This window comes from Eriocheir sinensis, chromosome 52 (genome assembly GCF_024679095.1).
Source record: "Eriocheir sinensis breed Jianghai 21 chromosome 52, ASM2467909v1, whole genome shotgun sequence".
NCBI classification, from domain to species: domain Eukaryota; kingdom Metazoa; phylum Arthropoda; class Malacostraca; order Decapoda; family Varunidae; genus Eriocheir; species Eriocheir sinensis.
Genome location: NC_066560.1, coordinates 1,404,279 through 1,419,101, shown reverse-complemented (window position 1 = coordinate 1,419,101; position 14,823 = coordinate 1,404,279). Strand labels below are relative to the sequence as shown.

The window sequence follows — 14,823 nt, the reverse complement described above, 5'->3', positions numbered from 1 at the left end:
TGTCTGTGCTGAGAGGGGAATGTTCCTAGCGAACACCTTCTTTCAGCACAAGAATATCCACCGACACACATGGAGGAGGGGAGAAGACTATGAGCAAAAAGGATTGATTGATTATGTGGCAGTAGATGAAAGGCTTAGAAAAGGAATTTGTGACCCGAAGGTAGTAAGAGGAATGTTCAATGGATCTGACCATCTTGCAGTGCTGGCAAAGTCAAAGATGAAAGAAAAGTGGGTGTTTGAAAAGAAAGGTGAAGTAAAAAAGGAAATACTGAAGATAGAAAAGTTACAGGAAAAAGAAATAAAAGATGAATATAACCGTGAAATGGCAGAGGACTTAACCCTTTATATACGGCGATGCCGACGTCGGCGTCCTGAAGCGCCCAGTGCAGTATACGGCGACGCCGACATCGGCATCCTGACGGCAACGCCTATGTTGGCATCTTTATTACATTTAGTTTTAGTTGGTGCTGAGTGATCCCGTATTCTGTTCTGATTCTACCTAGAGACTCCATATATGATACGGTGTCTTATTTGACTTTCAGTGTTATTATATGTGTCTTACGCGCATTTGTACTTGACAGTAACAATCAATTCTAACAGAAAATAACAAAAATAATGAGAAAGAAATGATATATGTGTATGTGTGGAGTTGTTGAGTTCCTCTTCCTTTGAGCTGCCAAGTGGCTGGGTAGTGAGTGCTTATCTCACCACCCCCTCGGCTCAAGGACGCGGCCTCCCCTCCCTGACCCTCCCTTACATCCAACCCGCGCTCTCTGTTCTCTTTCATTCTTCCTTCCTTCCTTCCTTCTTTCCTTATACCTCCTCCCTCTAGGCCCTAGGGTGTGTGTGTGTGTGTGTGTGTGTGTGTGTGTGTGTGTGTGAGAGAGAGAGAGAGAGAGAGAGAGAGAGAGAGAGAGAGAGAGAGAGAGATGCTAATCTCTCGCAAAGTTCTCTGTATATTTATGTTTACATCTCAAAATTATCAAATAATTTATGTTTCTCTGTGCACCCTTTAATTTTGCATGTTTTTATATATTACACATGATGATTATGTTGAAATTATGGCTGAAAACTTGTTATAATCAGAAGCGACGTTTGAAATTTGACGCGTGCGGCCAGCCCGGATACGGGGCGGGGTGCTGTTTTTGCCCAGTCGTAGTGAAGGGGTAAAGTAAAAAATGGGAAAGTGTAAAAGATAATACAAATATTGAAAAAGTTTTTGAAATATTTAAAGAAATAATGTTAACTACAACAAAAAAAGTGTTAGGGATGAAAGTGGTGAGATGGAAAAAGAAAAGGAAATAAGGAGGATAGTAAAAGAGAAACGGGAACTTTTAAGAAAACTCAAGAAAGAAATGTGGCTGAGCAAGTAAAAAGGGAAGGGCAAAAGAAATATACAGAATGCAAAATTAAATTAAAACAAGCAATAAAAGAAAGTAAGAAGAGAGTTGATGGAAAAAGACAAGTGAAAAATATAAAGGGAACAGGAAATCATATTGGAAAGAAGTAAAAAACGAAAGAAATGCAGAAAATATCTCCCCAAGTAAAATAAATGAAGTTATGGATGAGAATGGAAAGATGTTGAAAGACGGGGAAGCTGTGAAAGAGATGGAGAGAATATTTCAAAAACTTAATGAATTTTGAGGATGGACGTCCAGCAGCTGTAACAGCAGCACTTTTGAGTAGAGGTAGAGGAGGAGTATAGAAAGAAAGAAGTACAACATATGAAGAAGTAAATCAGGCAATAAAAAGATTAAAAAATGGAGAGGCAGCAGGAATTGATGGAATCACAGCAGAAATGTTGAAGTGTGGAGGAGATGTAGTCGTTAAACAGATGGTCAAGATATGGGAAGTAGCATGGGAGGGGGGGGTGCCAGCAGACTGGACGAAAGCCATCATTGTCCCAGTTTACAAGGGGAAGGGCAGGAGAGGGGAATGTGGGAGCTATAGAGGTATAAGTCTCCTGAGTATACCCGGAAAGGTATTTGGAAAAGTCATAACAGAGAGGGTGCAAAGACTTACAGAAGAGAAAATCAGTGAAGAACAAGGAGGGTTCAGGAAGGGAAGGGGATGTGTGGATCAGATATTTGCCTTCAGGATGGTAGTAGAAAAAATAATAGCAAAAGGAAAGAAACTATACGCTGCCTTCATGGATTTGGAAAAAGCTTATGACAGAGTCGAATGGATTGCATTGTGGGATGTTTTAAAGATCTATGGTGTGGGAGGAAAACTGCTTAGTGCAATGAAGTCTTTCTATGAGGATGCATCTGCATGTGTCAAAATTACTGGAGAAACAAGTGAACATTTTGAGATAAAAGTGGGCTTAAGACAAGGGTGCGTCATGTCACCATGGTTGTTCAATATTTATATGGATGGTGTCATTAGAGAAATGAAGGGCAAAGTTGGAGAAGTTGGAGTAAGACTGTTCGATGAGGGAAGGAAGTGGGTACTGAATTCAATACTGTTTGCTGATGACACGGTGCTCATTGCAGAAAATGAAAGTGACCTACAAAATTTGGTCAGTGTTTTTGATGGTGTCTGTAACAGGAGAAAGCTGAAAGTAAATGTCAACAAAAGTAAAGTGATGGTTTGTGAGCGAAGTAGAAGTGAGGTTGTAGATTTTGTATGCCCATATAGAGTGGGAATTGAATGTGAAAAAGAATGCAAAATAATTTTGAATGGTGAAGAAATGGAGGAGGTCAATGAGTTTAAGTACCTTGGATCAGTTATGTGTAAGCATTGTGGTACAGAGAGAGGGAATGCTAGAGGACGACATCCAGTGAAATGGAGGGATAGGGTGCAAGAGTACGTTAGGGAGAGGGGGGAAAGATCTTTGAGAAACTTTGAGCAGGCAAGGAGGGAGTGTCTGGATAGAGAAAGTTGGAAGCTCTTCTGCCGTGGCCATCCCCTGGTGGGAGCTCCTAGGAGCAGGCGTCGATGAAATGATGATGATGATGATTTTTGGATTCAGCACATCAAAATTGTCCTAAACCAGCTAAAAAAAAATTAATGATAAATTTGTTGTTGGCCAGTGTAATTTATGTAAAATAATAATAACAATAATGATAATAATAGTAATAATTACAATAATAGTTATTACAATAACAATATTTCACTTGCCTCAGCTAGACTAAGGTAGGGTTAGTAGTCATAAATAAATTGGCATTGATGCTACATAACCAAAATTTTGAGCACTGGGAAAGGAAAGAGCAATGAAAGATTAGTTAGTGGTATTAAAAACTGATCCAATGCACAAATTCTCACCATGACCAGAATAGGAATCTCGCCAAATGACTGCCTATGGGTGAAAGGTCCAGCAGAATCAACACACCACTCTAGGTCCACACTGACTGGTGCTGTGTATGAACTCTTCCGCTCAACACATTCCTTTGGATACAAATTGTAGTCTTTGATCTGCCCTGCACCTGGTGGAAGCCTTGGCTTGCCTATAGTAGCACTCTGCAGGAGAAAAAAATAAAAGTGATGTATAAGAATGCTAACTCAATTTCACCCCAAAAAATATAACATACACAGTCAAACCTCACCATCCACAGACTTGAACATCAGAGGGGCAGCCCGTGGATATTTTAACCCGGTAGCTGTGGGGATCATGTTTCTTAACCCTTTCATTGCTAAACGCTTGCAGCAGGCGTTAGGCGTATTTGCTGGTGGCGCTAAACGCTCGCTGCGACCTCCACCCGCACTTAAATCTCCCACGTATGAGTGTTCCAACACTAATTCTCACAACACAGGATTGCCAATTGAGTGGGTTCTTCACTAAATTTGTTGGAAAATCATATCAGCCCAGCGCGGCAAATGTACGGATGAGTAACTGGTGGATGTTCTTGCCCAATACAGCGGCATTTTTGTATAGCTTCACCTATCACCTGACTGATTCTTTGACCAAATAGTTGTAAATATTGCAGTTGGCAATACTCCCTTGCCAGAATCTGAAGGAGAGATGTCCGCAGTTCCCTCAATACGGCTGATCATCCCGCATGCACCGACGTAAGTGTCAATATTCAACACTCCCTGAACGTGCATGTACGTTCGCAAGAGAGGCATACATAACCAACTCCTATAGATCTGGACCTCCTCTTTCCAATGGTGTTTTTGGTTTTCAGCTGTGATGAATAGTTTTTGAGATACAGAGGTTAAAAGAGACCCCCCATTGGGCTCCCCGACTGCGCCTGAGGGGATAGTTGCATCCGCACTGCGCACAAGGAAAGGGTTAATGGTCCCCCAAAGTGAGAAAAATGAGAAAAAAATCACCACTCACACAAACCATTTCATAATGTAAATCAAAGCATTTGTGATCAGATTATGTATCATCTATTTTTTGGGGTTTATATCATGGCACAAATTTGGCCCGTCGCTGGTACACGGTAAAGCCACAAATTTGGCCCGTCGCTGCTACCGGGTTAAGTCAAAGATTTGGGTAGCTGCAGGTTCTCTTGAGCACTTTTGTGGCCAGTCAAAGAATTTATGGCTCACCACACACCCTGCCACCACCTCACTCGCCTTCCTAATTGATATTCACGGATATATCTGCAAGCTACAGTACATAGAACCTCATTTATCTGGCACAAATAGGGGAAAGCTCGTGCTGGATAAACTGTTGTGCCATTGTTTTGAGACTTACCTATAGAATTGCCAAAACTCCTTTTTTTTTTTACATCCAGGCCTATGGCGCCGGTAGGCTTCCTGGTTGGGCATGGTGGTCAACCTAAGCCCGTCATGGCGCAGGCAAATGTTTATAGTGGCGCCATCTAATCTTGGCTGGTAGCAGCGAATTCGAACCCATATCATCAAGGACACAGCGAACGTGGGACTGGCACACTAACCACACAGCCACCACCTCCACAATAGAAAAGAACTCCTATAGAATTGCTAATAAAGTAAATTCATTCTATCCTAAAGAATAACAGGCCCAATGATCCAGTAATAACGGTGAAAGGCAGGTCTGGACACGGCGGCACAACACACTGGTGTATGTCGCAGTGAGGAACATGTGCTGGTTTACAAAAAAGAAAAGATTATCACCTTGCGCCGATGATAAATGTAACCTTCATAATTATAAACGCTACCTTACAATGCCCATATTCTTTGACTAGATCATCATTTAACATTTATAAAGTATTATTACTACAAATTTAGTTATTGAAATTTTCAACTTTGTGAAACTTTAGATTAAGTGGAACTCTGGGGAGGAGGTGGCCAAGTAGTTACCAAGCGGGCGTGGTGAGCCCGAGGACCTAACACAGACTAGGTTCCAGCCACCACCGAAACACGCTGATTTTTCAAGTCATTGCCTAGTGGCGGAAGATCACCCACATGCTGTCCAGATCTTCAGTCAACCCTAACTTCAGCGACTTCGGTGGAGTACCAGGGGTTTGCATGGGCCAAGCAAATCATACATCATGACAGTCACTAAAAATTATCCAGCACCAATAACAGGCTAAGGCTGTACAGTCGCGATATGAAGTGATGTCGCCGTGTATGTTTATTTTCGATCACGCAAGTATCGTTATATATTTTCAAGAGTACCATTATTTTCCTGTATCTTCATCATAACTTAACTAAATATATTTCAGAAACTAGAAAAAAAATAGAAAATAAATATTCAGTGATGTCTTACGAAGAGTTGTCGAAATATTTTGACACAAAGTGTTTTCGTTCAGCAAGGAACAAGTCAAATGAAGTTAAAATATCGACATATTACTCAAACAGAAAGTAAAATTATCTTTTCATGATCATTGTCGACAACAATAAATCTAACATATGCACAATATATAGGACATGCATAATTAGTCGATATCATAAACTAGGATGGCATAATTGATTTAATTTATACTCTCATATGATGATGACGTCATCGCCTGCGCACCATACCTCTTATTCAGCCCTGATCGACTCACTCTTTGCCTTTCGTGGTCAACATAACGATAACAAAAGCTGTCCATGGACTTTTAATGAATGATAGTGATCAAAGGAAGACGCCCACAGCCTATAACTACCGAGGGATAGTGGGAGATGGAAAAATAAGAATAAATAGCTTCAGAATAGTCGTGTTTTGTAACTCCAAGCTCCTCACTCTTTGCCGCCGATCACAAACATCATTGACTTTCTTGGTCAACATAACGATGACAAAAGCTTCATGTAGACTTCTAATGCTTGGAGGTGATCAGTGGAACGTGTCCACAGCTTATAAGTGCCAAAGAATAATCGAGGAAGGTGGGGAAATAAGAAAATATGGCTTTGAAATGGAGGTGGTGGTGCGGGCGGGTAGGCTAATCGCAGCGCTGCCAAACATTAGGCTATGGTAGAGTGTTCGTAGAGGCGTCTGGAATTTTGAAAGTTCAAATAATTATGGCAACCCTACCTATGCAGGCATTCTTCATTCATCATCGTTACTGAGCAATGTTACTATATATTTCAGTGCCCATGCTTATGATAAGAAGCCACAATAGTGAATAAAAGGTGTTTAATGTGAAACCTTATTGTTTGATCGTTTCTTAATCAATAAAACGCAAAGTAATGCCAGCAACTGTCCATTCGCTTCGTGTCATACTGTGCGTGTGTATTAATAACTACAGAAGACAGTTCATGGAATGACCCAGATTATATATATATATATATATATATATATATATATATATATATATATATATATATATATATATATATATATATATATATATATATATACAGTAAAACCCCGATTATCCGAAAGCGGATTATCCGAAAAACCGGATTATCCGAAATTGATCTGGATAATACAATTAAAAAATTTTTTTTCTATACTAAAACGTTATAAAACATCAAAAATAAATAAAAGTAACTACATATGTACTATATTAACACATTTAAAATTGATAAGAACAGTTAAAATGAATATGCTGTCTAATACATTACGAAATAGCTTGTAACGAATAGATCAATGTATTAGACAAAAAAATTAAACAAACTCTCAACAACACCACGTCTGCACCTTCGCCCCAGCAAGGACGTAGGTGCGGCAAACGAGCAAACTACTGCACGACTACTCTCACACCGTACTCTCAAGACAACGACACCAACACGACTCCCCTCTCCACTCCATGCCACATTCCCCTTCCAACATAATTCTTGGCGATAATATGAGTCATCATACTGTGTCTCCACCTGCGCGATGCATCAAGGTCACACTTGCAAGCTTGCACAACCATTCTCGCACAATCGCATTCTGCAACATTCACAATTCAGATCTGGCGGCACCACAAGTATCAACATACACTGGTCCAGACAAGGAGACACACAGACAAACATACAATAAAACATTTACATCACATGTTTTAAGCGCTACTTTGTTTAGCGTGGCGTAATGTTTGTTTGGTTTCATTGTTTACATCGCTCAGTCGGCGGCAGTCGCGTCACACTTCACACTGGGCAGTTGCATCGCGTTCTACCTGTGCTTGACCTCACAAAAGGCGCTATAAATCCGATTATCCGAAAATTGGCTTATCCGAAGAGGCTTCCCCTTCCATTTCGGATAATCGGTTTTTACTGTATATATATATATATATATATATATATATATATATATATATATATATATATATATATATATATATATATATATATATATATATATATATATATATATATATATATATATATATATATATATATATATAGCTAAATCTGAACAACGTATAACAACTGTTTTCCAAAGATAAGCACACGACGTGAACTAAATCATTTCAAGGTCGTCTTCAGTACTGAAGACAACACATGACATTCGCAGTTGCATTTTTTAAAGCAAATGAATGTATAATTGTAATTCAAGTAATACTATGTTATTTTACCGTGTTTTACATCACAACGTATTATAGATTATCATTAAAAGGGAACATTATAACATAAACACTAAGTACACATCACTTCCGTTACCTTCAAATGCTCTCATACGAAACATTTTGAGAGCGGCAACATCACTTCATATCGCGACTGTACATAAGGCCCCTCAAGTAAGCCTACAGGTGCTACAGGCAGAACGGAAAAAAAAAAAAAAAAAAAAAAAAAATTGTAAATTGGGGCCCCAGATACTTGCCATTGTTTTGAGGGTGCCATTGTTTTGAATGCTGGATAAACAAGGTTCTACAATATATATATATATATATATATATATATATATATATATATATATATATATATATACATGTTTAGATACAGTAATCCCTCGTCTATCGCGGGGGTTAGGTTCCAGAACCCCCCGCGATAGTCGAAAATCCGCGAAGTAGCGACCTAATATTTTTTTACTATTTATATATATTTTAAGGCTTTATAAACCCTCCCCACACTCTTACAAATCTTTCCCACACTCTTATTGACCTTTCCCACACTCTTATAAACACTTCCAACAACGTTTTGTTGTTACAACATGGTCCCAATAAATGATACTATAATTCTTGTTTCGACTTTCGCCATTTGCTTCGTAAATACGAACTTCACGCAGGAATTAGTTTGGCGGGGCGGAAGAATACTCAGAGAAAGGACAATATGAGTGTAGCTCACTTCCTTTATATCACAATTAGGTAAATACAGAATGGGAAAGGGAGGAGAGGGACAGAGTGAGTCATGAAAAAAATACCGAGAGGATGTAAGAAGGGAGAACAAGGAAGAGTAGTGGAGGAAACAGGGAGAGATAAAGAGGATGAAAACAGGAAGGGTGTGGGGAGTGGGGAGAGTCATGTCAGGGCTTCAATCAGGACATGACCTGACTCTCACTTCCACCCCTCCCTCCCCACACCCTTGCCATTTCACCTTCTGTGCATGTGTGTGTGTGTGTGTGTGTGTGTGTGTGTTTACCTAGTTGTACACACACACACACACACATCGGTGCTGGCTCCGATTATGTTTGTAATTTATATTAATGACATGACAGAAGGGGTGCCAAGCTATATGAATATGTTTGCTAATGATGCTAAAATAATGAGGAGGGTGGCTAATGATGAAGACTGTGTTGCCCTGAGCCAAGATCTCTATAGAATAAGCAAATGGTCACGCAAATGGGAAATGATATTCAATACAGAGAAGTGTAGCGTGATGGAGTTTGGTAAGAGCAGTAGATGAATATCGGGGAACTACTCTCTGAGTAATGAAAGAATCATGAAAAAACTGAAGAAAAAGATCCGGGAGTGATCATAACAGACAAGTTATCCTTTGGAAAACATATAGACTGGATAACTGGGGAAACATACAATCTTCTTTGAAACATAAAAGCAGCATTTACATATTTAGATGAAGAAATGGTGAAGAAACTAATAACATCGATGATACGTCCAAGACTGGAATATGCAGCAATAGTGTGGTCACCTAGATTGAAGAAAGAAATTAGAAAGTTGGAAAGAATACAAAGAGCAGCGACTAAATTACCGGAAACTCTGAGAGAACATACTTATGAAGAAAGACTGGAGAAATTGGGACTAATAACATTGGAGAGCAGAAGAGAGATTGTACAGGATACAAGAGGGATTGGAGAAGTTGGACAGGGAAGACCTAGTGGAACGTGACAGAAGTGTGACAAGAGGCAATGGTAAGAAATTGAAGAAGAGCGACTGTAGGAGAGACATCAAGAAATACAGTTTTCCATACAGAAGCATAACAACATGGAACGGACTTGACAAGGAGACTGTGTGCAAAAACGATTCATGAATTTAAAGCCAAACTGGATAATAAGCGTTATGGAGACGGGACAGCACGAGCCTAGTACAACTCTCTTGCGGTATTTCACAACCGGGTAAATACAGGTAACTCTCGATTTATGCGAGTTTGTTTTACGCGTTTTTGAAATAACGCAGGGTCCAAAATCTAAATAAATTTTTAATTTACAAGTTTTTTCCACTTATACGTGATATTTTATGGAGTGGCCACCATATGTCTCACGCAACTGGACTCACACGGCGCCGCGGCCACACAGCTAAGCTCAGTTCTTCTGGCGCGCCACTTGAACAACAATACAGTACCCACGCTGCCACGCTACTCAACGATTCTCGCAACACCAGCCCGGCCGCCATTTGCATTGTTTGAAAACCACACAACTACACCCACACAACAAACAGCTGCATGCCGCGTGTCACCAGAACTGCGTGAATTGTGTCTTGCCTAGTTGTCTGTCATAACCTACGAGTGATGGTGGGAATAATATGCTTATTATGATATCAGAAGCTGTGCATCACCAGTATGTACGGGGATGTATTTCTCACAACACCAGCCCAGCCGCCATTTTCATTGCTTTACTCAAGGACACTTGTCAATTCAAGCAGTAAAGATTGCACCTAAAATATATAAATTTCGGAAAACTGTACATTGTCAATGTTCTTTAACCTGTACATATTTCTGAGCATTTTAAGAACTTTTTTTTTTTTTCAAAGCTTGGGGTGCGTGTTATACGCCGCAAAATATGGTATTTATTTTTCGACAGAAACCTACCTCTTGTTTGATTTACATTGTTTTTGATTTACGCGACCTCTTCAAGAACGCAATACTCGCGTAAATCGAGAGTTACCTGTACTACTAGGCAACTAGGTAAATATACACACACACACACACTTATACTGGTAGCGCTCCCTTCCACATTGTCATACATTCACACACTCTCTAACTCTCTACCATATTTTTTATTGTACTCTCAATCATGCACTCAGGCACTGGGAGGCTTGTGCGTGATTGGCTAGAGCGGGGGTGCAGTGGGAGACTGACTGATTAACCCTTTCAATACGATGATGCCTACGTAGGCGTCATGAAGCCCCAGTAGCATATACGATGACGCCTACGTAGGCGTCATATTTCTATTCTGTTTCTTCTTCTATTGAGTTGTCCCGTACTTTGTGTTGGTTACTAAGTAAAGACGGCGTATGCTGTCCTTGAAATCCTATTGCTCCTCCCACCATCCTTGTTCCCACCAATCACAAAAAATGAGCTACAGTATGCACCGCCTTCTTCACGCCTTGTGTCCAAAATTAGGAAGTCTCATTGGCTCTCTCTCTCTCTCTCTCTCTCTCTCTCTCTCTCTCTCTCTCTCTCTCTCTCTCAGACACCGAGGCGCTGACACCATCACGTCTCGCCCACCTCTCTCTCTCTCTCTCTCTCTCTCCCAGACACCAAGGTGCCAACACCACCACTCCTTGCCTATCTCTCTCTCTCTCTCTCTCTCTCTCTCTCTCTCTCTCTCTCTCTCTCTCACACTCACACACACACACACACATACATTGTCTGTGATGACAAAGGAGTATCTGGCAGCTCTCTGACTGATGATAATAGAGTTGTATTTGCTGATAATTTCTCGACATTCTTCCTCCTCTACACAATCATCTGCTTTCTCTATTTCTTTCCCCCTTGCCCCTTTCTCCCCTTTCTTTATTTCGCTTTTTTTTTTTTTATTTCGCATGGACGCAATTTATATTATGCATAGCAGGTATATGTTGACTCGTCATGTATGCTGCTTTGCAAATACGGGATACATGTAATGAGGGCTTTCAGCAGCATAATATACGGAGGCGACAAGCAGATACGTGCCGGCTCAGGTTTCCCGCGCGCTACTGCGCGCGGCCGAGCACGCCGTATATCAGCCAGGCGGGCTTTTTGAACATCCGGCACGAAGGGGTTAATGGCTCTGCCTCCCAGTGCCTGAGTGCATGATTGAGAGTACAATAAAAAGTATGGTAGAGAGTTAGAGAGTGTGTGAATGTATGACAGTGTGGAAGGGAGCGCTACCAGGATGGCTCACTCACCCAGCGTGCTAACAACACTGCAGCAGAAAATGCCTAACTGGCAACTCTGGCCCGCGAGTAGCAGCTGGCCAGGCGGGACCTGGATTCCGTAGAGTGCCGGCTTTTCAATTTGCTAATTCTTATTTTCCACATGTTGTATAAGACTTCTTTCTCTTCTTCCATTTCTTCTTTTTGAAAAGGTGGGAGAGCAATCGAAAAAATCGGCGATCAAGATTCGTGTAACTTGATCGAGATGTGTGAAATGTGGGTTCTTGATGGTGCAACTGAGATGCGAAATATCGAGATGAGATTGATCGAGATTCGTGACTTTACTGTATTCCAAATGGGGTCTGGCTAAACTATTATAGAGCGGAAGTATTACATCTTTATTTTTGAATAAAAAGTTTCTTTTAACCCTAGATTACTATCGTTGCTGGAATAACATGGTTAATATCATTTTCCAGAATTTTGAACAAACTTTGCGGGCATAAAAACACATATAGGAATGGTACAAAGTTCAATTACAAAATTTTTACTTAAACTAGAAGACATTCCTAATTCTATAGTACAACAGAACATTAGAAAAAAAAAAAAAAGTGTGAAACTTATAAAAAAAACCTGCCTCTCTAATCAAGGCTCCACTGCCATCACTGTGTTGCCTGATAGTGATGAGTTATGCCACACGTGGAGTTTACACGTCCCCCGAAATGCTCCAGCCTCGGTAGCCCTAAGCCGCACAAATGTCACATTTTCTTGGTATGTCACATTTTCCATCCTTGTCCAAAATTTTGGATAATTGGGAACAGTTCAGGAAGAAAGCACAGGAAAAACACAAACGTACCTCACACACCAAGGGCAGAATACCAACTTAGATGTCATGGCCGTAGAGCACCGTAGGTCTAACAGATTTCCTTCCACAACACTAATTAACCCCCCGTGCAGGAATTCTGGACAACGATAGTAATCTAGGGTTAACGAAGCCAAGCATTCTGTTTGCTCTATTTGCTGCATCGATGCATTGCTGTGAGAATTTGAGGTGTGACGTGATTTTGACACCCAGGTCCTTGACGCATTGAACGCTTTTGAGTTTAACGCCGCATATTTCATAATCAAACTTCCTATTTCTTGTTACAACTTGAAGGACCTGGCACTTGTCTACATTAAAGGGCATCTCCCATCTGTCAGACCAAGTTGAAATTTTATGCAAATCTTCTTGGAGGCTTTGTCTGTCGTCGTCAGTGAGAACCGAGTTACCAATCTTTGTGAGAGAGAGAGAGAGAGAGAGAGAGAGAGAGTATAAAGTTTACATATCATGAACATGAAAGAGAAAATAAAAGAAATATAAAACAAAAATATCAAAGCAAGAACTTACAGTCAGTCTGAGCATCACTCTCGATCCATTTTTGAGAGAAAATTCTAGTGGAGGAACATCCATAACCGTCTCCTGAAGACCTTTACCCAGGAAAAAGTTGAAAGAGTCCACATGTGGAGCTCCAAGAGAAACCACTGCCTGCAAAATATGGTAAATTAGGTCAACTCTGAACTGGCCTTTGATATTATTCAGTTTGATTTGATTTGATTCAGTTTGATTTGACATCAGAAGAACAAAGGCTCTCTCCAAATTTAAGAAAGAACTAAAAACTTTTCTGTTCTCTGACTGCTACGACATGGAAACATTGACAATTAACATTGCATAAGTTATGATCAATATTGAAAATTTAATGAATTAAAATATGTGGGTCCTGCAGTGTGCTTCGGCGGAAGTGGGACCAGATAAATAAGGAACACAAGTAAGTACATGTAAGTGATTTTACCAAAATTTGAAGAGGTAATTATCTCACCCAAGTGACATAACAAGGAATGGTTTGTCACATATAAGAACCCAGAATGGTTTCGAATTAAACTGTTTGGATCAGGTAATTCAAATTGATTTAAATCAGTGGGAAAAATACCGACGTTGAGAGTAGTGAGCTTTTCCCTCCCCCCTTTAGGATGGCAGTTTTCCGTCAAGACCGCCCGACAGACTTCGGCACAGGTGGCGTTGTTATTCAAGCTTCCTACTTTTTGTTTTTATTCCATTTGATAGTTTATTGGATTATTTGAGTGTTCTGAGGCCTCACTTGTTGTACAAATGAATAATAATCCATCAAAATGTCGGAGTAAGTCTCGTTCGTGTAATCTTGGAGTGACCTCTAGAGAATATTTACTCAGTGCTCCTACCTGCTTTATTATGCACTTTCCCACCCGATTATGAAAGAAACAGTATCCCAACACGTCTTCGTACCTCATTCCGGGAGTCCGAAATCCTGCCAAAATCAGGATTCTTTAAATGCCTGAGAGAGAGCTCCACGCTCCCCATGTTGCCGTCCTGCCGCCGATGTTAGGAGAAATACCTCCTCGAAGAAATAAGTCGCTGTCAGCCGCTCTGCTTTCCACTACGCATGCGCACTAAGGAGTACACAAAAAGAAAACATATTAATTTGCTTGGTTTTCTTCTAATTTGTCTACCTGTGATCTTTGTGATGGATGATATTACCCATAAGAAAACAACACACCAGACCAATAGACCAAACAACAAGAACTGAGTGATCATCAACGTGGGGTAATTCTTTCTAAAATCTGCTCTGTTCTTTTGATATAAAACCATCTCTTGATTAAAAGTATAGATTTGATGTTTGTGCCGTGTATTGGAACCGAAATAGGACAAGTACACGATAGCGGTGAGTGAAAAAATAGAAAAAATAGGGAGGGTGAACCTCTCTCTGCGAGCTATTTTGCGGCTACGAACTACTTCCTACAACACCAGCAGCACGTGCTCCAGCAGACCAAAACAAAATTGATGATGACAATTTCAGTTGGGAAAGGCTGCCTTCGTAACGGCTCGATCCTTCTCCTTCTCTAAACGATTTTTCCAAAATCACTGAATGCGATACTTAATGAAATTCATCTCATCTCTTCTTATTTCCTTTAAATATTTACTAAGGAAATATCCACTCTGTGATTTTGTGAATAAATAAATAAAATGAAAACCATTGATTCTTACACACACACACACAAAAAAAAATATCAG

General features: G+C 40.3%; 1 protein-coding gene across 1 annotated transcript in view; it reads right to left on the bottom strand.

Moving 5' to 3' along the window:
* The window catches only part of LOC126982873 (DNA-directed RNA polymerase I subunit RPA2-like), a 151,978-nt gene extending 137,775 nt beyond the window's left edge, over positions 1-14,203 (bottom strand). Inside the window, exons 1-3 of the mRNA XM_050835146.1 lie at positions 14,038-14,203; positions 13,126-13,263; positions 3,265-3,459 (exon numbers count right to left, since the gene is read on the bottom strand). Coding sequence (XP_050691103.1) covers positions 3,265-3,459; positions 13,126-13,263; positions 14,038-14,112 — 408 coding nt within the window. The 5' untranslated portion in view covers positions 14,113-14,203. The remainder of the gene's footprint in view (positions 1-3,264; positions 3,460-13,125; positions 13,264-14,037) is intronic.
* Positions 14,204-14,823: the final 620 nt, after the last annotated feature.